The following is a 22,054-nucleotide window of genomic DNA, read 5'->3' as shown; positions in this document are numbered from 1 at the left end:
AAAATGAGACTGCGGTAATAATGCAAAAAGCTTTCAGGTGATAGAAAAGATCTAGTGAAAACTCAAACAAAAGCACCTGCCTACTTAAATGCCTTTTATTTCAGGAATGAATGCTATGTAGGAAGATTTACTTTAGTTGACTTGAATCTAAACATTAGGAAAAATAGCTGCGTTAATAAAGCTGAGGCACGTTGCCTTAGAAATAATTGATGGCATATATGACATATATATACCACAAATTATAACTTATGTATAATATACAATCACAGATATGCATACATATCTCAGTATAATACATGGCCACAAAAGTATACATTCAGTAACCTTAATTTTTATTTCTTAGTAAATGTTCTGTGGTTATAAGGCAGAAGAATCAATGAATCAACAGTATCAAAATAGCTTTTTACCTTAACAGTAGCATGAAGATCTCAAGGAGTCTGATTTGAAAGCTTTCAAGATAAACAATATCAGCAGTGTTTCTTTTATTCAAGTGTTAAAATCAATTTTTTTTCTTAAAAGAAACGGTACTAACTACACTGTTGAATAACCAAGAAACACTCCTTATAACACCCTAAGAACACTCAGGCGAGCTAATCACCCTGGCTACAAGCTCCAGAAATCACCACCACTCCCTTCTTTCACGCAGAAAGCTCATCAATTTAACCCTGGTGAGTTTCAGCACAAATGCTGCAGTAATCTGGAATTTGTCCTCTTTGGGCCCAACCTTTATTTCCTCAATAATGACCACTCTCACCTGACCTGAGCAGTTGCTGCTTAGCGAGCACAGCAACTTGACCAATGGGAAAGAACTACTGGCTATTCACTGCAGCCCTGTAATGAACAGGTCTACCGATTTTAGGAATTCCTCATAACACAATAATCAGGTTTTTCAGTTCCAAGGTTATCCCAGAGTTCACTCTTCATTTTGGCCCTAGGCAACACTGTCATATTTTGTCAAGTTCCAGGTTGAACTGCCCTGTTTCAGATTGAAACCACTTTCACCAGCCATGCTAATGAGCCCAGCATTTGTTCAGCTACTTCCCTTTCTCCAAGGCCCTGGCTCTCCATGTATCCTCAACTCAGTTCACACAGGCAGGCCACAAACCTGAAGGAAGCATTGCACAATTCATCCTAACCTTGAATGGCTCAACTTGAAATAATTTGTCTATGGAGAAACTGAAGGCTACATCTAATGCAGAATTTATTCTTCCATTTTATCAATACATTTTATTAAAACCCATGGAAATTATCTTTCAGATGATTTTTTAATTTACTTATTTATTTTTTCAACTTTTATTCTAATTTCAGGGTTACATGTGCAGGTTTGTTATATAGCTAAACCCATGTCATGGGGTTTGTTGTACAGATTATTTCATCACTAATGGGTACTAGGCTTGATACCTGCATGATGAAGTAGATGATTTTTTTAAAAGTAAGTTTACATACTCATCATTCACCTAAGACCACTTTATTTCAACATTATACTTTAAATAAAAATTATTATAGACTTATGATTAGTAAGTTATGGCATTTACCATAATTTAATAGCCTTGACTATAGAAGAAATTCCTTTTGATTAGTATTTCTCAATGGATGTTCTGAGAGTTACCTGTATCAGAATTACCCAAGATGGCCTTCTAAAAAAGCAGATTGCTGGACTCTACCCCAACTTAGTGAATCAGAATCTCTGGAGACAAGCCCTAGGAATCTGTATTTTTGTCAGCATCCTGTATAACTCTAAACACTGAGATTTAATAGCTCCAGTTCTCCAAGTTGCTTATTTTTCTTTACCTCTATGCTGGCAATTTTAGTGGCAGCTGGCACCTGCTGGCAGGTATCTTGGTGAAACAATGTAGGTACAATGGTTTTGCTATCTGTTATTCTTGTGCAGAGATAGGTTAAAATTGAAACAGCTAACATTTACTAGGTGCTTACTATATGCCAGGCATCCTTCTAGGCACCTTACATGTATTAACTCATTTAATTCTTATATAACCTTAGGAAGTAGGTACTATTATCTCCATTTTACAGATGAAGAACCTGAGGCACAAGGAGATTGTTCACTGAAAATCACAGAGCTAGGAAGTTGTAGTACAAGATTCAAACCTAGGCAATCTGGCAGAAGCCCACACTGTTGACCAGTACTCTAGCCAGTGAAATCTTTTCATCAATTGTTAACTATTAAAATAAGGGAAAATCAGTAATTGTTGGATAATAATCATAAGTACATTAGTATTATAAGGTACATTACATAGCAAAAAAAAAATGCACACACACACACACCCCTAGTTGATATCTGTCACTAGGTTTGATCATTATACGTCACTATTTGACTTCCCTTTTACTCTCAGAAAAACCTTTTCTCCAGCTGATCTTCAGCCTCTGTTAAGGACCCTTCTGGGTAGTAAAAGCTCATCTATTACGTTCCACTGATGTCTCCCTTAACTGTCATGGCATTGATGGCAGGGGGCATGCCCAATACCTAATTCTTCTGGTGTCAGTTTGTTAAGACTGGGTAGCTTAACAATAAAATTGCACTTTCTCACAGTTCTGGGGACTGGAAGTCCAAGAGCAAGGTGTCAGCAGGACTGGTTTCTCCTGAGGCTTTGCTCCTTGGCTCGCAGACGGCCCCTCTCACTGTGGCCTCACCTGGCCTTTCCACCGTGGGCGTTAATCTCTGGCATGTCTCCCTTTTCTTACAAGGACGCCAGTCAGACTGGATTAGGATCCGCCTGTATGACCTCACATAAACTTTAAAGGTCCTATCTGCAAGTACAGTCCCATTCTGAGGTACTGGGGGTTGGGGCTTCAACATGTGAATTTTGAAGTAACATAATTTAGCCCCTAACACCTCTCCTGAAAGACAGGCCTTGGTTACCTTAGCGACCCAATCTATTAGCTGACACAATCTATTCCTTTGTCTTTTGTTTTCTGGCCAAAAGTGAAAATGGGATAGTGTTTTCCTCCCCATTTATGTCGTCAATAAGAAACATCTGTGAGGCAGTCGTTCCCACTAAGAGCTATTTGCTTTAACAGCCAAGTAATTAATATTGCAGTGAGCGCTGAACCTCTCATAAGCCTTGTTTTATAACAATCTATTTCAAGTCACATTTCAGCAAAATGGGCTTAAAGAAGTTTCATTCCTTCCATCTCAAACCAAATGTACGTATCTATATGTTTAACATAAAATTGTGTCACAATGTCAGATAGAATTAGGGTCTCTTTTGCTTTTGTAGGAGTGTCTAGTCCAGTTGGAGAACTACTAAAGGAATTGAAGTATGTCAGAAGGAAAAAAGGTTCTTAAGACTTTTCTTGGAAACCCAAACCTCTCCACAAAGATAAATCTCAAATTTCCAGCCATTATCAGAACATCAGAGGTTTAAAAATCCTATCTGAATAATTTAGACATATTTCAGATGGGATAAACTATATAGTGGAAAATACACAGGCTTTTGAATCAGAAAGGCCTGGGTTCAAAACCTAACTCTGCTACTAACTAGCTGTGTGGCATCAGGTATTTTCTTACCCTCTCTGAGACTCTCTCTTTACCTTTAATATAAAGATTAATAGTTACCTTGCAGTGATGTTGTGAAGATCAAATGAGATATTTCTGGAAAAATATCACAGAGCACAGAGCTTTACACAAGGCAGATAATAAATGATAGCTATGACTATGAAATACAACCTCACAGAAACCACAGTCACATGTCTTAACTTGAGAAAGTAAGAGGTTGGCAAGTTTATACGGGTCACTGAAACCTTTTCTTAAAACTTACTACTCCATTAAATCCAAAGCCTGGGAACTACTTGTAATTCTCTGAGTAACCCAAATAAAGTTCCTTTTTGTCAGCCAGATCTGATTGCTTCAGTTTCTGGGCATCTGGGTGGAAACCCTGGCTCCTAGAGGCTGAGACTACTCTGGCTTCATGGTGGACAGTCTATGACTGGCTTGGGAGAGCCATTTTTCTGTCAAGGGAGATATTTTGTGAGGATTCTAGGGTCCAGAGTGCTCCTTCTCATGTGAAGAGCCTGGTTGTAGCAGAAGCTGGCTGTGCCCTTTTGTTGTCCACAGTGACAGAAGGGTGATGACATAGATAAGGGCCTGCCACAAAACAAAACTGCTCTCTAATCAATCCGCAAGGGGGTCAAAGCACTTCTGTTGACATTTCCCTCTTCCGGCAGATAATTCAACACTTCACAGAGTACACATTTTTGCCCATTGCACATTGACTCCACCCCACCCCCACGGTTCACATCCTGAATTCTGTCTCTCATCTTCTGAGGAATGGCAATTTGAAGCTATTGCGTGGTGGGCCTGCCTGACAGCTATTGCTGCTAGTGGAAAAGGCCAAGCTTCTGTGAAATATCTGGGTGTTTTACAAGAAGGTGTTTCTCATGACCTTTTCCAAGGGGGTACAGCTGTCCAGGAGTCTGTGTAGGTGGCCACATGATGGCAGTGGCCAAGGTTCTATTCAGATCACATTGCTGTTGTAGGGGAAACATAGACTTCGTCCCACCTCTCCTTTGCTCCATACTTAAGGGCTGTCTTGGGGAGTAGTTTTAAAGATTGGAGGTTGTTTGTGCAGAAGGGACAGGGGAATGGAAGTGGGCCCACACTAAATATGGAGGGGGGCTCGCTGTGTTGTGCCACTTGCTAATGGTAGCCTCCCCTGAGATTCCTGTGAGGCCAGAGGGAAACTGTACTACAAGCCTTACTAGAGATTTGCAATACTGCCTTTTAGCTCATTGAAAACTAAGTTGTTTTCCCAGTGTGTAAGCCATGTTCAACTTTCAGATATTTGACTGTCAAACATTTCTCAGGATCCAATAAATATTACAGTTTGGGACTGCCTGTACTTTCTGGGTCTTATTTCATGTTGATCCGGGTGATGTTGCTGTCATTACCTCATGGGCTCTGATTAAGTTTAGCCTTTTAGTAGCTGATTTTGCACTATCCATTTGCTCTCCTGCTCTGGGAAGATTGTAAATTTGCACATGCTGCTCCCTCTGGTTGACACGCCCTTCTTCCTGCTTTCTCGACCTAATGCTCACTCACCTTCTCAGAATCAGTTCAAGGGCAAGAAGCTTGAATAGGCACTTCATACAGGAGGATATCCAAATAGCCAATAAACATACAGAAACACAGTCTACCATATTAGTCATCAGGAAGATGCAACTTAAAATCTCAACAGGGTGCCACTCTGTATCCAATGGAATAGCTAAAATAAAAAAGACTGAAAATTTCAAGTTTTGCTAAGGGTATGGAGCAACAGAAACTCTTATGAACTGTGGGCATGAATGAAATTGGTATAATCATTTTGGAAAACTATTTGTAATTTGTTGACTATAAGTATAATCTATGATCCAGCAATTTAATTTCCCTTGTAGATATTTACCCAACAAAATTCATGCAGGTATGGATTAAAAGACACGTACTTGTAAGCAGCATTATTTGTAATAATCTAACATTGGTAATAACCCAAACAAGCATCAATAGTAAAATGGAATAAACTGCAGCATATTTATGTAATGAAATGCTATACAGCAGAGAAAATGAATGAATTGCGACAATAGGCAACAACATGGATGCATCTCACAAAAACATGCTGTCAAGTGAAAGAGGTCAGGCACAAAAGATATATGCTGTGCCATTTAATCAATTTAAAGTTCAAAAACAGGCAAAACCAACCTATAGTGTTGGAAGTCACAATGGTGGTGTCCTTGGAGAAGAAGGTGGGGTTACTGATGGCGGCTCTGGTAGTGTTCTGGATATGAGTGATGGTTACACGGGTGGGTTGACTTTGTATCAATTTATTAGCTATCTGCTGAGATTCCTAATGTTTATGTGTATATTTCTAATTCACTAAAAAGGTTTGTTTTTTAAAAATGTATGTGCAAAAGGAGAATCATTTCAACTGTTGGCTCCTTCAGGAGACATTTCTGACTCCTCCTCCATCTTAGGCACCTGGGCCATGGGGGAATGGAGATGGGCCAAATCTCTATCCCAGCTTTCCAACACTCTATACATTGGTTTACTTGTCTATGCTCTAACAAGAGATTTAAATGCATTTGGTGTCTTAGGACTCATACTGCATAACTCAGAGGTGTTCAATAAATGTTGGCTGATGAATTTTCCCTTAGCTTTTTGAATACAGAATTCATCCTTGTCACACTGTTTATTGTACTTGGATTTTATCAGCATTAGACACACAGGCCCATATTTGTATAAAAGTCTACATATATTCTGTATTCATTTACAAGAACAAACCAAGGCTGTATCTGAATAACTAGCAACTGAACCACATTTTTGGAGCACCAAATCAGAATCTAAAATTATCCCCTTTCATCTAGAGGCGACCTATCTGTGACAAGATCAATTTAATTAAATCACTCAAAATAGTCAGTTTAATTTGGTTTTGTGAGAAAAGATATTAAATATGGTATATGTGAATCTTTTATTTAACCCTAACATTTCTCTCTCTTTCCTCCCTAACCTTCAAACTTCAATTCCATCTCAAATGATGATGACATACACATTACTCTAAGCTGGTCAGTCTACACTTGCTCTATTGTGAGCAAGTGTACCAATGGACCACATTAGCCTACATTTTTGCTCACTGAAGCTGCTCAAAGCAATAGGCTACAAAGATGTCCCTTGTTCTCAAATGCTGTTCTGATAGCTTGTATATGGAAGCCTGTGCTAAAGCTGTGTTTTCCAAATCAGTTAAGATCAAGAAGTAAGACACATTAAAAATAGAGACTTTTAGAAAGGGGAATGTCAGCTGATTTTTATCCAACAATTTAAGGAAACAACAGGTGCAACAGTCAGCTCTACCCTCACTGGTTACTTAAGAACAGAACAGGGAGCCTTGTTCCACTAAGAGTCAACTTATATTGCCTTTTTGTAAAGTAAATTAAATGCTTGGAAAAAAATAGTTGATCTACATAATAAGTATTCTGTAGTAACGTAACAATTTTATAAAGGATGAATTTCGGATACTTCTCAGAACTCATCTGAAAATTGTGAAAAAGTATTCCATTTAGAAATACCTTAAAATTTGTCTGGGCATGGTGGCTCATGCCTATAATCCCAGGACTTTGGGAGGCTGAGGCGGGTGGATCACCTGAGGTCAGGAGTTCAAGGCCAGCCTGGCCAACATGGCAAAATCCCATTTCTACTAAAAATACAAAAATTAGCCAGGCGTGGTGGCGCATGCCTGTAATCCCAACTACTCAGGAGGCTGAGGCAGGAGAATCACTTGAGCCTGGGAGGCAGAGGTTGCAGTGAACCAAGATCACACCACTGCACTCCAGCCTAGGTGACACGGTGAACTCTGTCTCAAAAACAAACAAACAAACCGACAAAAATTTTAAAGTTTGATAGTGACCTTATTTTTTAAACTCCCTTTTCCATAGTTGGAAGTATTTTCACTAAAGAGAAACTTTGTTCCTTTAGATATTTTTCTATCTGCTGTGTTCCAACTACAGTATATGCTTAAGTTTTTGTATGCTAAGAGATGTTTTTAGAACCCTGTTGCCACAAATGAAACCTGAAATCAGATAGTATACAAATAGAAGCAGATTCAATATAACTATCTTAACTATCAGAAAGAATAAATTTTTTAAAAATACAAATTTGATGCATAATTCAAGGCAGAAAAAAGGGTCAGATGTATGGTTTGAAGCAAGAATATTTTCCAATAGAATATTATTTATAATTTTGATCACTGCTAATCAGAATCTAGAATCTTACTAATTTATTTTTATTTTTCAGACAGGGTTTCGCTTCCATCACCCAGGCTAGAGTGCAATGGTACAGTATTGACTCACTGCAACCTCCGCCTCCCAGGCTCTAGTGATTCTCCTGCTTCAACCTCCCAAGTGGCTGGGACTACAGGTGCATGCCACCACACCTGGCTAATTTTTGTATTTTTAGTAGAGATGGGTTTCACCATGTTGGCAAGGCTGGTCTCGAACTCCTGATCTCAGGTGATCTGCCCACCTCGGCCTCCCAAAGTGCTGGGATTACAGGCGTGAGCCACCACACCTAGCCTTAATCTTCAATCTATTTTGAATGTAACATTTTTCATTAATTAAGGAAGATTCCAAAGTCAATTTATCTTTCCTTTAGAACTCATGCCATACTAATTGGAGACACCAACTCCTTTAACACTTACTGTTTATTGTCTGGATGGGCCTGGATGGGCCTGCAGGGTGTGCGGTAGAAAGAGCCTTGCTTGGGATACAGAAGAGCTGGTTCTTAGGCTCTGTTTTGCCAATGAGGTATATAAACTCGGCCACATGATGTAAGCTCTGAAGGACTTGTTTTCCCCATTTTGTAAACATAAAAAAGGAAAAGAAAAGCAGGGGCAGAGAGGTTGGATTGGATGATTTCTATGATCTGTTCCAGTTCAAAACTTCTCTGTTTTTTATATCTACTTCTCATATAAATGAGATTGGGAAATATTATTCAGCCTTAAAAAGAAAGGAAATTCTGACACATGCTACAACATGGATGAAACTTGAAGACATTATGGCACATGAATAAGCCAGACTGAAAAAGACAAATACTCTATGATTCCACTTGTATGAGGTACTCAGAATGTCAAATTCGTGGAGACAGAAAGTAGGATGGTGGTTACTAGGGTTGGGAAGAGAGGGTAGAGTCATTGTTTAATGGGTATAGTTTTTGAGTGGGATGATGAAAAAGTTCTGGACATGAACAGTGCTGATGGTTGCATAACAAAGTGAATGTACTTAATGCCACTGAGTTGTAATTTGAAAACGGTTAAAATGGTAAATTTGATATTAGATATCTTTTACCACAATTTTTTTAAAGTTAAAAAAACAAAAAATTACAGGTTCAAAGAAATGCACATTTCAAAAGCTTTTGATGTTTATCATCTACATAATAAGGGCATAATAAATATTTGTTGACTTATATTTTTAAAAAACAAGTGGGGGTAGCGATAGGAAAATTAGGTTTAAAGAAGGGCACTAGGCTATTTAAGTTGATTTCATACAGCAACCACACTGGTGTTTTGTTTTGTTTTGTTTTGTTTTTGAGACGGAGTCTCGCTCTGTTGCCCAGGCTAGAGTGCAGTGGCACGATCTTGACTCACTGCAACCTCCGCCTCCCAGATTCAAGCGATTCTCCTGCCTTAGCCCCCCAGTAGCTGGGATTACAGGCATGCGCTACCACACCTAGCTAATTTTTGTATTTTTAGTAGAGACCAGGTTTCGCCATGTTGGCCAGGCTGGTCTCGAACTCCTGACCTCAGGTAATCCACCCGCCTTGGCCTCCCAAAGTGCTGGGATTACAGGCGTGAGCCACCATGCCCAGCCTCCATCCTCATTTTAAGAGTTGCTGATAATGAAAAATTATGGCATCAATTTAAGTTATGCTTTCCTTAAGCAATGTTAAAAGAACAATTTTCTTTGGTCACTTGAATTTAACTCCTTTGATATGAATTATTACTCTCATTTGCATTGAGCAAAGCCTACCATTGTCACTTTAGAGGAAAAGGGCAAGTTTAAATATCTATTGGTAAAGTTGGCAAATATTTAAATTAATTTAAACATGGATAATTTACTATATTTTAAATATTTAGTTGGTTAAAAATAAAAACAAATGAGCAAATAACACACACTCTCCATCCCCCCCAAAAAAAGGAGAAAGAAAAGCAATGTAAAGAGGAAGAAGGAAAAGGAAAATAAATTCTGAAATTTTCCATTATGGTAACTCATCTTGTCAAATTATTTTATAGGTATTTAATATTCTATTTCGTTAATTTTTTTATATATAACTGACCAAGTTTTAGGGCCAAATAAAATTTTTTTTCTTTTTTGAATGGGGTTGAGAGTCATTTTTTAAAAAGCTACAAATAAGGAGCCAGGTGTGGTGGCTCACGCCTGTAATCCCAGCACTTTGGGAGGCCAAGGCGGGTGGATCACGAGGTCAGGAGATCGAGACCATCCTGGCTAACACTGTGAAACCCCATCTCTACTAAAAATACAAAAAATTAGCCTGGTGTGGTAGCGGGCACCTGTAATCCCAGCTACTCAGGAGGCTGAGGCAGGAGAATCGCTTGAACCTGGGAGGCAGAGATTGCAGTGAGCCGAGATCACACCACTGCACTCTAGCCTGGGCAACAGAGTGAGGCTCTGTCTCAAAAAAAAAAAAAAAAAAAAAAAAAAAGCTACTAATAAGGTATTCAAATTTGCATGCCTGTCTTGCCTATAATTATTTAATCAGGCACATGGAAGAGGTAACAAATAAATCTATAATATGAAAGAAATTAGGCTGGGTGCAGCAGCTCACACCTGTAGTCCCAGCATTTTGGGAGGCTGAGGCAGGAGGATGTCATGAGCCCAGGAGTTTGAGACCAACCTGGGCAACATAGTGGGACCCCATCTCTACAATTTTAAAAATTAGCTGGGATGGTGGCACGTGCCTGTAGTCCCAGATACTCGGGAGGCTGGGGTGGGAGGATTCCTTGAGCCTGAGAGGTGGAGGCTGCATGAGCCATGATCACACCACTGTACTCCAGCCTGGATGACAGAGTGTGACCTTTTCTCAAGAAAAAAAGAAAAAAAAGAAAGAGAAATTATTAGGTATGATATTTTGCTGTGGATTACTAGTTACAGTACTCTGCATTAGTCATCCATTAATAAAATGCTCTTATCACATTCAAGAAATTGAATTAACATTACATACCACATAAAAAAGACTAAACATGCAAAAATATGTTTGCTAAATTTGATCAGCAGAAGCTTGACCAGAAAAAAATATAAAAGTTTCAGATTTCCTAAATGAGTGACATCATCATATTAATAAAATCAGTTTCCATATATGAACATTTTATGTACAGGAGTCCTAATAAGTTTTATCAACTATTCATTCCAACAATAGTCATTTCCCACTTGCATTTCCCAAACTCACCTTTTTTGTTGTTGTTGACTATTTTAAAATTTTATCATTTTTGTCTATTTGAAATATCTCCTTTCTCTTAGAAATTCTGATCCAGGAAGTCTCAAGTTGCAATCTGGGAATCTTTTAAACCACTATTATACTCTACCCACTCCCCCACTTGCCTACTACCCTGAGGAATTTTACAATCAGACAAGTTTGAGAAACAGTACCCAACATCAATCACAGGAGAAGGGAAGCAGAACTTTTATTTTTTTAATTTTAACTTAATTTTTATTTTTTGAGATGAAGTCTTGCTTTGTCGCCCAGGCTGGAATGCAGTGGCGCGATCTGGGCTCACTGCAACCTCTGATTCCTGGGTTCCAGGGATCCTCCAGCCTCAGCCTCCTGAATAGCTGGGACTACAGGTGCTTGCTACCACGCCTGGCTAATTTTTGTATTTTTACTAGAGACGGGGTTTCACCATGTTGGCCAGGCTGGTCTCGAACTCCTAACCTCAAGTGATCCACCTGCCTTGGCCTCCCAAAGTGCAGGGATAACAGGCGTGAGCCACCACGCCAGCCAGAGCCTTTATTTCTAAGCTCTCAGCCAAACACATTAACATAGTTTTATTAACTTCATTACAAGATTCGAAGTATTTTAACAAGAACATTCATAAGGACTCACATCGGGAAAAAGTGCTTATATACACCATCCTCACCTTTAAAAAATGAAGATGACATTTGTTTTCATTGATCACTTTATATAACATAATTATCTTTTAAGCAATTTCTGTATAACATGAAATAGAATGAGACATTTTCTAACTGTTATTAGAGACAGAATTAAAAAGCAAAATAAATATATAATAACCTTTATAACTTTTGTCTCACAGGCCTTCTATGTCAAACAAGAAATTATCTTTTCATTTTTTTCAGGACTATAACAAGGAAAGCTATAATTTAAATCTATAATAAGGTATATCATTTTAAAGGGCATTAGTCAAAGCTGCAATTTCCAAGCAAGCGGTGGTTTAGTCCAAAAGCTTGAAAAGTGGTAGCTTATTCTACACAAAAAGTACAGTGTAACTCTATGTATTTGACATAATTCTCTTCATGACTAAGCTAACTTCAAAAGTAGTATAAAAATCCATAAAAACTTAAAAATAAAGTAGGCTCTACATAAGAATGGAAACAAATACCTGTATTGAAAAAATGAATTCTTCCATTGCCTTTATTTTTTCCCTTATGTTCTCTATTTTAAAAGGTAAGAAAGAGGTCACTTAGCTAATTCACCAATCAAGAGTAGTTCAGTGGATTACTTTCATCCTTATACTATTATCAAGTTGAGCAGGGCTGATCCTTATCAACTTTTCTGGCTTCAAAGCTAGGAATCAGAGTAAAAGGGCTAAAAAATCTTTTACTCAACAGATGGGATCCACTTAAGTGGTCTGTCCATACTTTCAACCCACTGTTCTTTTGAAGAGAACACCATCATACAGTGGGCAAACTTCTGCTTATTCAACACTTTAAAAATACCTTTAAAATGAGAAATCTCCAAAAAACAAGCCGTGGTTTCTTATAAGTGTTTTTCATAGATGTACTAAAGTAAGCGTTTCCTTTCACACTCTTTGCGCCTAACCGTCTACATGATAGGGCCAAACCCAGGTTAAATATTTTTTTCCAGCTACCACTCTGGACACACCAACTAATTATGCACACCTCACAAAACCACCTTTCAAAATGCAGAGAGAATTAACAGCAAGGAAGTAAAGATTTTTCTAAATATAGTCCCATCATATTTATTTCACACTCATCAAGTAGGTCACTGGAAGTAGCTGGCAGCTAGGGACACTCAGATGCATCTCTCAAAGCCAAGGCTGAGACCAAGGGGTCACTGACAGCTGCGCCATCTACCTGTTGCAGCTGGGCCACTGCTCTGGACAACTGTCAGATCAGCTTCTTCGTCCTACAAATACTGATGACTGGATTTTTTAAATCGTTGTTTGCCACCCTTTCTTCCCGCCCCCCAACCCCATCGGGCCGCTCGGGCAGGGCCAAGGGCGCCGCGGGACTCACGAGCTCCCCTCCGCGCTGGCTGCAGCGGCGATGCCGGGCATGCCTGGCCGGGCCGGGCCGGGGGCGGCCTCGCTGCCGGGGCAGGGACCTCGCAGGCCGGCGCGCAGAGGCGAGGAACCCTCCCGGCGCCATCGACTCACCTACCCGCGGAGAGGCGACGGCGCGCGCCACTCACCAGCCCGGGCCCCAGATCCAAGGAGGAGGGGCAGCGGCGCGGGGACCCTGTGGTGGGTGTCGTAAGGAGGAAAACGTGTTACCTAAGCCGGGAATGAGGACAGAGCAGGAGGCAGCAGCCTTTCCCTCGAGAAACGGAAGCGGCGGGGAGCAGGAGGAGGAGGAGGCGCGGCCCGGGCGCGAGGTTAGGCGAGGGGCGCTGGGCGTGCGGCCGCTGGCGCGGCCAGAGGACGAGGGTTGGGGAGGACGGCGGAGGTCACGCGAGCGAAGGCGAAGCCCCGGCGACGCACTGCCCCGCTTGGCTCGGCACCGGATCCGAGCTCGGCCTCAGCCAGGCCGCCGCCCCCGGCTTTCCCGCGGGACCGCGGCGTGGAAACGCGCGCTGCCGCCTCGGGGCTCCCGGGACGCGCGGGCCCCCCACGCCTGCCCGAGCCGGGCGTCCGCGACGTCACCAGTGGAGCGCGATGATTCAGAGGGAGGGCCAGGAAGGGAAGGGCTCTGGGGTCAGCTTGGCCACGGCTGCTGTTTCCTTGTCGCCGCCCACGAATTCACTTTTAAATCTTCCTCCTCCATTCATCTGTATTCTCATAGGGGACTGCGGGTTTGACAGATGGGTTGGCAGCTGTGAAGATGGACTTCCTGCCAGTGGTATCCGGGTCCCACTGTTCTAATGGAAATGTCAGGCGTACTGGATGTTCCTCAAGACACAGCAGTGTCTCTGGGCCTTGCCTCTTAAGGAGTGGGCCTCGGGCCACCTGGACAGGAAGCGCATCAAGGGTGGGGAACTCATCTCTCTCCAGCCTTTGGTGCTGTGATACTCAGTGTACCTTAAGGATGGTTTGGGTTGAACCTAGGTAGGAATGGGTGTTGGTGGGCGGGGTGGGGGTGGGGGGAATGAAACCTTAAAAGGGCAACACAAAGCTTTTGAATAGAAGAGGCCAAGCAGCCTCGCCCAGAAGCTGATGTTTGTGAATGTACTGGGCCTTCTAAAGCGGTGCTTCACACACCTTTTCACTTCTTGGCACAGGTAGGAAAGGATGATATTACAAGGGTCAAAATGGGGGTAAACAGAAGAGGCTGCTCCTGCAGAAGGCTTCCTGCAGAAGCCCTTGCACTTGGAGGGCTGGGAAGACCCATGCTGTATCTGCATCCCTGTCATTCGTTTCACGGCATCCAGCTGGGAAGCTCTGCTTAAAGCTTTGTCTGGCACGTTTTCTTAGCTACATTTTTCCACTCCAGCTGAGACTGCCTCACTGAGTTGTCAACATTTGGTCTTCTTCAGCAGTGAGGAACCAACAAGACAGGAGGCTGGGGCAATACTCAACTTGGCAAACTCCAGGAAATGGTGCTTAAAACGTTTGGCTTCTTGAATGGAATTCATGGTACTGCTCCCAGCCTGCACCTGGGTTCTCCAACTTGAGACAATTTCTCCCCGCATCCCCCCACCCTTCCCTGGCTTTCACTCACTAGCGAGTGGGCTGCTTCTACTTTCTTTCTCACATTCATTTCTTAGGTCCATTCTCAGAGCGGTTAGGGTTACTGTTTAATTAGCCTCATAATCATATCTATGATGGCAAAATCAAGAAACAATTTAAACATGATTCTTAAAAGTAAGGAGATAAATACCAGAGACATAGAAGGTGAAAGAATTTGCCTCTAGGAAGCAGGAATTTAAATTTGGGGAAGACAGGGTGGAGCAAGGGATATAAATCTAGTCCATTTTTCTTTTCTTTTCTTTTCTTTTCTTTTTTTTTTTAAGATAGAGTCTCACTCTGTCGCCCAGGCTGGAGTGCAGTGGCATGATCTTGGCTCACTGCAACCTCTGCCTCCTTCGTTCAAGTGATTCTCCCACCTCAGCCTCCCTCGTAACTGGGATTACAAGTGACTGCCACTATGCCCAGCTAATTTTGTATTTTTAGTAGAGACGAGGTTTCACCATGTTGGCCAGGCTGGTCTCGAACTCCTGACCTCAGGGGATCCGCCCAGCTCAGCCTCCCAAAGTGCTAGGATGCCAGGCGTGAGCCACTGCACCTGGCGGAATCTAGTCCATTTTCCGCTTTGCTACCACACATCTGCAGGGTTTCTTGCTTGCTTAAAAGCTTTCATTGGCTCCAATCTCTGATAATATCAAGAGCAAGTTCCTGAGCAACTCATTCAAGACCCGTCACCCCTCGCATCTGTCAACTCTGCCCCTTGAATATTACACCTCATTTTACTACACCACATCTAGTTCCCTGAATATGCAAACAGATTTCATCCATTTGCACCTTTATACATGTTATTGCTTTTGCCTGGGAGAGTATTCTCTTGCTGCTATAATAATAGCTAATGACACTGTGCTAAGTACTTTCTGTGATTTATAACTGTTAATTCTTACATCAACCCTATGGTAAATGTTACTGTTATCTCCATTTTATAAACAAGAAAACTAAGACTTAAAGAGTTTAAGTGATTTGCAGAAATATGTAGTATTTGGTGAGGCTAAATTTGAACCCAGCAATCTGACTCCAGGACTAACATAATATTACCTATTCATCCTTCTAAAATGTTTCCCAGACACTAAATTTGAACAGGATTAAAAGATTTAAATGTTTTTAAGTCTTAAAAGGGCAAGGAGAAAATACAAGTGAATTGCTTTTAATCTCAAACTAAGCATGAAACAACGGCTGAAATTACAAAGGAAAAGTGACAGATCTGACTGTTGAACTTTTAACTTATTTTATCCAAAAAAAACCCCATAGAATAAAATTTAAAAACAAGTAAAAATTATAAAAAATTTGCAATATACATGAAAGATAAGCATAACATTCTTATTAAAGAGAACTTAGAAAGAAAAAATAGCCTACTAAAAATGAGCAAAATGCAAATTCGTCATCATGAGAGAAAAATGTAAATGGCCAAACATTTTTAAGAGAAGTGAAAACTTAAAACGATAATGCACCATCAAATTGAGAATAAAATAATACTCAGAGCTAGTAATTTGGGCCAGTGACCCTTGGAGTAGGATGTATAGCAACTAAAGAAACTCATACATTACTGAGAAGGGTGTAAATTGGCTCAACGATTCTGGAGAGCAATTTGACAGAATGTAGTGAAAGCCTCAAAAATGTTCACACACTTTGACTTAAAAATTACATTCCTGGAAATTTATAATACAAACATTTTCTATAAAAGGTCAGATGGCAAATACTTTGGGCTTTGAAGGCCACATATGTCTCTGTGGCTTTTCTTTTGTGTGTGTGTTTAAAAAAAAAAACAAAACTGCCCCCCCTCCCCCCGCCCTTGTTAGGCCATTCTTGCATTACTATAAAGAAATACCTGAGGCTGGTTAATTTATATGAAAAGAGGTTTAACTGGCTCATGGTTCTGCAGGCTGTACAGGAAGCATAATGCCATCTGCTTCTGGGGGGGCCTCAGGAAGCTTCCAATCATGCTGGAAGGTGATGGGGAGCAGATGTCTCACATGGTGAGAACGGGAGCAAGAAGGAGTTGGGGGGGAGGAGCCACATAAACAATGAGATCCCTGTGAGCTCAGAGTGAGAGCACACTTATCACCAAGGAGATGGCCCAAGCTATTCATGAGGGATCCGCCCCTATGATCCAAACACCTCCCACCAGGCTCCACCTCCAACACTGGAGATTATATCTCAACATGAAATTTGAATGGGACATCCAAAATGTATCACCCCCAAAATGTAAAGTCTCATCACAGTACATTTGGTAACGGCCAAAAGAGAAACCAAACTAAATGTCCGAGAATAAAAATTAGTTACAACTAGATACACGGAGGCAAGTTTTTAAAAAGTGTTAAAATTTTAAAATGTTGCAGAATGGTATATATTGGATAAAATAGTATTTATGATTTATTAAGTGGAAAATACAGTTTACAAAATAATATGGTGTGATCCCGAAAACAACATAATCATGTGTGTATAAATGCATAGAAAAAAATCTGGAAAGATATAAACAGATATTTATAGTGGTCTAGGGCAGGGGATGGAATTGTAGATATTTGCTTTTTGTTTTATATATATGTTTCCCATAATGAAATGTATTGTTTATATAATTAGCAAAAATATATGAAACTTTGCTTGGGGGACAACAAAGCACCTCATTTGTTAATTTGGGAAAATCTTTTATTACAATCTCTGTAAGGAGTTGGTTGCTCTCTCTTCTGTACTCCCTGATTACATAATGCTCTTCTGAGCACTTTTATTTAATAGCAGGATGGTTGATATCATTATTTAGTTAAGGTTTCCTCTATTATCGAACATCTGAGTTCCCAGTACAGTAGTCTCCCCTTATCTGTGGTTTTGCTTCCAAGGTTTCAGTTATGATCAACCAAGATCTGAAAATATTAAATGAAAAATTCCAGAAATAAAACAATTCATAAGTTTTACATTGTGCACCATCCTGCTGTATCCTGTCCAGGCCATGGGTCATCCCTCTTGTTCAGTGTGTCCACACTGTAGATGCTCCCCTGTCTGTTAGTCACTTTGTAGATGGCTTGGTTGTCAGACCTACTGTCAAGGTATTGCAGTACTTATGTCCAAGTAACACTTATTTAACTTAATAATGGCCCCTAAACAGAAGAGTAGTAATGTTGGCAATTTGGGTATGCCAAAGAAAAGTCATAAAGTGCTTCTTTTAAGTGAAAACCCAAAAGTTTTTGAATTAGTAAGGAAAGAAAAAAATCCATATGCTGAGGTCGCTAAGATCTATGATAAGAATGAATCTTCTACCTGTGAAATTGTGAAGGAAAAAGAAATTCATGTTAGTTTTGCTGTTGTACCTCAAACTGCAAAAGTTATGGCCACAGTGTATAACTTTTATTAAAATATATTTGTATAACTGTTCTTATTTTACTTTTCTGTTTTATTTTTAGAGACAGGGCTTCATTCTGTCACCCAGGCTGGAGTGCAAAGGTGCAATCATAGCTCACTGCAGCCTCAAACTCTTTGGCTCAAGTGATCTTCCTGCCTCAGCCTCCCAAGTAGCTGGGACTGCAGGTGTGCATCACTACGCCCAGCTAATTTTTGAATTTTTTGTGCAGATGGAGTCTGACTCTGTTGCCCAGGAACTCCTGGCCTCAAGTAATCCTCCCGCCTCGGTTTTCCAAAGAGCTGGGATTACAGGCATGAGCCACTGTGCCTGGCTATTCTATTTTATTAGCAGTAATTGTTGTTAATCTCTTATTGTGCCTTATTTATATTAATAACTTAATCATATATAGATATGTATAGGAAAAAACATTGTATATAAAGGGTTCAGTACTATCTGCAGTTTCAGATATCCATGAGGGGTCTTGAAACGTATCCCCCACAGGTAAGGGGGGACTTGTATTTCTCTGTTATAAATATGCTGGTTATTCTCCACTTGTTGTGTTTTAGTGCCATCTTCTGCTCTTCTCTGCTAGACTCTGTGCCTCAGAAGGTGGAATTTTTCATAAACTATTCCAGCTGGGGTCTCATGCCAGTTGGTTTTGACCAATGGGTAACACCATCAGTAGATTGGAGGATGGAAAAGGAAAAAAGGTTAGGATATGTTTCACCACCTCTTTTCCTGCTTCTGGCTGGGTTCTGATGGTGGCTTTGTCCCTTGAAGGCTCCTCCTGCAAGGCAGCCCTGCTCCACTGTGCCAGCCTTCACTGGGCTCTACTAACGTGATTCCCTCCCCTTATTTCTTCAGGCCTAGCTGTGCTAACTCCTGGGTACCTCCATGTTTCTTGTTTCCTTTCATCCAACCCTAACCCTAACTTCTATAAATAGTTCCCGCAATAAAGTCTCTTCAGCTGAAACATCTGAGTGGAAATTGATTCCTGTTATGACAGACTAAATATACTAAAGGAAACAGTTGATCATCATAGAACACAAATCTTTTATCCTTACTGCAACAGGGCCTGGATATTTGCAGATTTTATATCCGAGCTTTGGACTATTTGCAAGGTAATTATAGAGTGATTTACACATTTCCTGAAACAGGGATTTAAGTTAATGCTGTGAGGCTAGTGTTTGGGAATATAACACTCTGACTATTCTCCACTTCTCCAGTAGTTTTTGAGAAGTAATGCTCCATTGCATTTTATTGAAGAAATTATACATACAGTACAGTGGTGTCCACATTTTGATGTTTTCAGTGGAATCTTTAAGAAAAAGTTCTTACATGTAATCTAACATACAAATTAGATAAATGTCAAATTGCTCTGGTTGAGGCAGCATTGGGGAAACCTTCTTCCTATCTTTGAAGCCGACTTTGGGATGCCTCTGCAGAACCCCAGGGCTCCTTGGAACACAGTGTGAAAACACAGATTTGGAAAATCCTAGAGTCTGGAAGATATACCCTTCCTAAGTATCAAGTGTCTGTTGTATCTCTTTAGGTTAGATTCCTAGAATTTCGGTTGACAATATGATTTTACCTATTCAAGACACTCCTCACTGTGAATGATGTGACCCATCTCATGACTACATCTGTTACCACATGCGGAATGCCAAAAAACCTCTCCTGACTTCTCATCATACTTTTAATTGCATTTTCATTACTGATAAAATATTTTCCCATGTCTCTTGGCCATTGATACTTTCCCTTCTCCTCCACCACCTTCTACATTTTTTTAGTCATACTTTCATGTTTGACCATTTCTCAATTCATCAATACATAAGAATTCCTTGTATGATGTTCTGATCATTATGCTAATGGTTTAATGAACAACACATTATGTCTGTGCTTTCATGATGTCCACAGAGTAGCAATATTGTAGTCTTATTATTTATCTTGTTTAATCCAATTAACAATTGAATTAATCATTTGTCACAACCTTTTATCACATTTGTGGCAAATACTTTTTCTTAGTTTGCCTCCTAGTTTTACGTGTTTTTATTATTTACAAAATTTAAAAAGTTTTTATTTAGTCAAATCTCTGGATTTTTTTCTTGTTTATATGCCTAAGATCCTTTTAAATCAAAGATCAGATCAATATTCATTTATATTTCCTCAAATTTTTTTTTACTATTTACTATTTAAGTTTTATTGAGCAAACATTTTTTCCCACAATTCTGTGATGATTGATGTATCATAAATTAACTTCTTTTATGCACTAGGCCGTATTTCTGGATCCTCTATTTAGTTTCATTCATCCTTCTTTGGATTACTGTGTCAATGGCATAGCATTTTAATAACAATAGGGTAATTTCCTGCTCAAATTCACTTTTTCAAAATATTTTTAATATTTATACCTCAAGATGAAATTTATTTACTCTTTTCAAGTGACTTGTTTGTGTTTATAAAAGTAATGCATTGCACTATTCACAATAGCAAAGACATGGAACCAACCCAAGTTTTCATCAATGATAGACTGGATACAGAAAATGTAGTACATATGCACCACGGAATACTATGCAGCCATAAAAAAGAATGAGATCATGAAGCTGGAAGCCATCATCCTCAGAAAACTAACACAGGAAACCAAACACCTTATGTTCTCACTCATAAGCGGGAGTTGAACAATGAGAACACATGGACACAGAAAGGGGAACAACATACACCAGGACCTGTGGGAGAGGGGTTGAGAGGAGGGAGAGCATCAGAACAAACAGTTAATGCATGTGGGGCTTAAAACCCAGGTGATGGGTTGATAGGTGCAGCAAACCACTATGGCACACATATACCTATTTAGCAAACCTGCGCATTCTGCACATGTATCCCGGAACTTAAAGTAAAAATAAATAAATAAATAAAAGAATAACACATTATGAAGAAAAATTTGTGGAAACTGAAAAATGTGAAAAAGTATAAAGAAGGAAATAAAACCTACTCTATGTACTACAGTTGTAACATTTCAGGGTATAACTTTCCAGTCATCTCTCTGTGTGTACGTATGTATTGTTTTTGCAAATATTACTAAACATATTGTTTTGTAAGCTGTTGTCTAATCACCACATATGAGCACTTCATTGTCATGTAGTATTCCTTTGAAATACGTTTTTTAATGACACATTAGCCAAGACCTCTAGAATAAGGAAGGTGAATGGTAGCAATGTCAGTAGGCAACTCTCAACCTTTCTGGACTCAGTCATATCCTTTCCTCAGTCATGTCAATCACATCAAACTAGAATTGAAGTTACCAGTTGTCACACGGATCAGCACTGTGGGGCTTGCCATTGCTCCACCTCATAACTTAAAATCAACTACTGGAAACTTGAAATTGGTGTTGACTGTAGTTCACTGGACTATAATAAGTTTTGCAGGCCGGGTGTGGTGGCTCACACCTGTAATCCCAACGCTTTGGGAGGCCAAGGCAGGTGGATCCCTTGAGGTTAGGAGTTCGAGACCAACCAGCCTGGCCAACATGGTGAAACCCAATTTCTACAAAAAATACAAAAATTAGCCAGGTGTGGTGTTGTGTGCCTGTAGTCCCAGCTACTTGTGAGGCTGAGGTGGGAGAATCTCTTGAACCCAGGAGGCAGAGGTTGCAGTGAGCCGAAATTGTGCCACTGGACTCCAGCCTGGGCAACAGAGTGAAGCCCTGTCTCAAAAAAAAAAAAAAAAATAGTTTTACAGCACTTGTCACCTGTATCTCTTTTGTTAGGCATATGTAAAAATGACTTGACCATAGGCTATTAGGTAGTTTAAAAATGTGGTTGACTCACAACAAGGACCAGACTTGAACTGATAAAGTTGTAAGAGATTCCTAACTCCATGTTGCACAATCTTATTTTTGTGTTCGTTTTAAATCATTAACTAATATAAATAATTAATACCTGCCTTAGAAAAGATTGTATAATGAAAGCAAAGCACATTTATGATTCAGGGAAGGAATCCTTAACATTTGTGATAGAACATTTAAAACTGAGTGTTTTTAAGGTACGGTGCAAGGTTACTAACCTATGTAAACTAG

At 40.0% G+C, this 22,054-nt stretch overlaps 2 protein-coding genes across 10 annotated transcripts in view; one reads left to right on the top strand and one right to left on the bottom strand.

Moving 5' to 3' along the window:
• INPP1 (inositol polyphosphate-1-phosphatase) overlaps positions 1 to 16,646 on the bottom strand; it is a 30,992-nt gene extending 14,346 nt beyond the window's left edge. The window contains exons 1-2 of one of the 7 annotated variants that reach the window (XM_055379243.2): positions 16,480 to 16,631; positions 8,178 to 8,321 (exon numbers count right to left, since the gene is read on the bottom strand). The gene's annotated coding sequence lies outside the window, so the exon portion shown is untranslated. Of the gene's footprint in view, positions 1 to 8,177; positions 8,322 to 13,127; positions 13,213 to 13,244; positions 13,641 to 16,479 lie in introns of those variants that run through there. The other 6 variants (XM_055379239.2, XM_019022042.4, XM_055379242.2 and 3 more) reach the window with 6 other exon arrangements.
• HIBCH (3-hydroxyisobutyryl-CoA hydrolase) overlaps positions 12,922 to 22,054 on the top strand; it is a 139,478-nt gene continuing 130,345 nt past the window's right edge. Inside the window, exon 1 of one of the 3 annotated variants that reach the window (XM_055379247.2) lies at positions 12,922 to 13,214. In XM_055379247.2, coding sequence (XP_055235222.1) covers positions 13,018 to 13,214 — 197 coding nt within the window. In that variant the 5' untranslated portion in view covers positions 12,922 to 13,017. Of the gene's footprint in view, positions 13,215 to 13,265; positions 13,346 to 22,054 lie in introns of those variants that run through there. The other 2 variants (XM_055379244.2, XM_055379246.2) reach the window with 2 other exon arrangements.

This window comes from Gorilla gorilla, chromosome 11, assembly GCF_029281585.2.
Source record: "Gorilla gorilla gorilla isolate KB3781 chromosome 11, NHGRI_mGorGor1-v2.1_pri, whole genome shotgun sequence".
NCBI classification, from domain to species: Eukaryota; Metazoa; Chordata; class Mammalia; order Primates; family Hominidae; genus Gorilla; species Gorilla gorilla.
The sequence above is the reverse complement of the archived record's forward strand: the minus strand, read 5'-3'. Positions and strand labels throughout refer to the sequence as shown.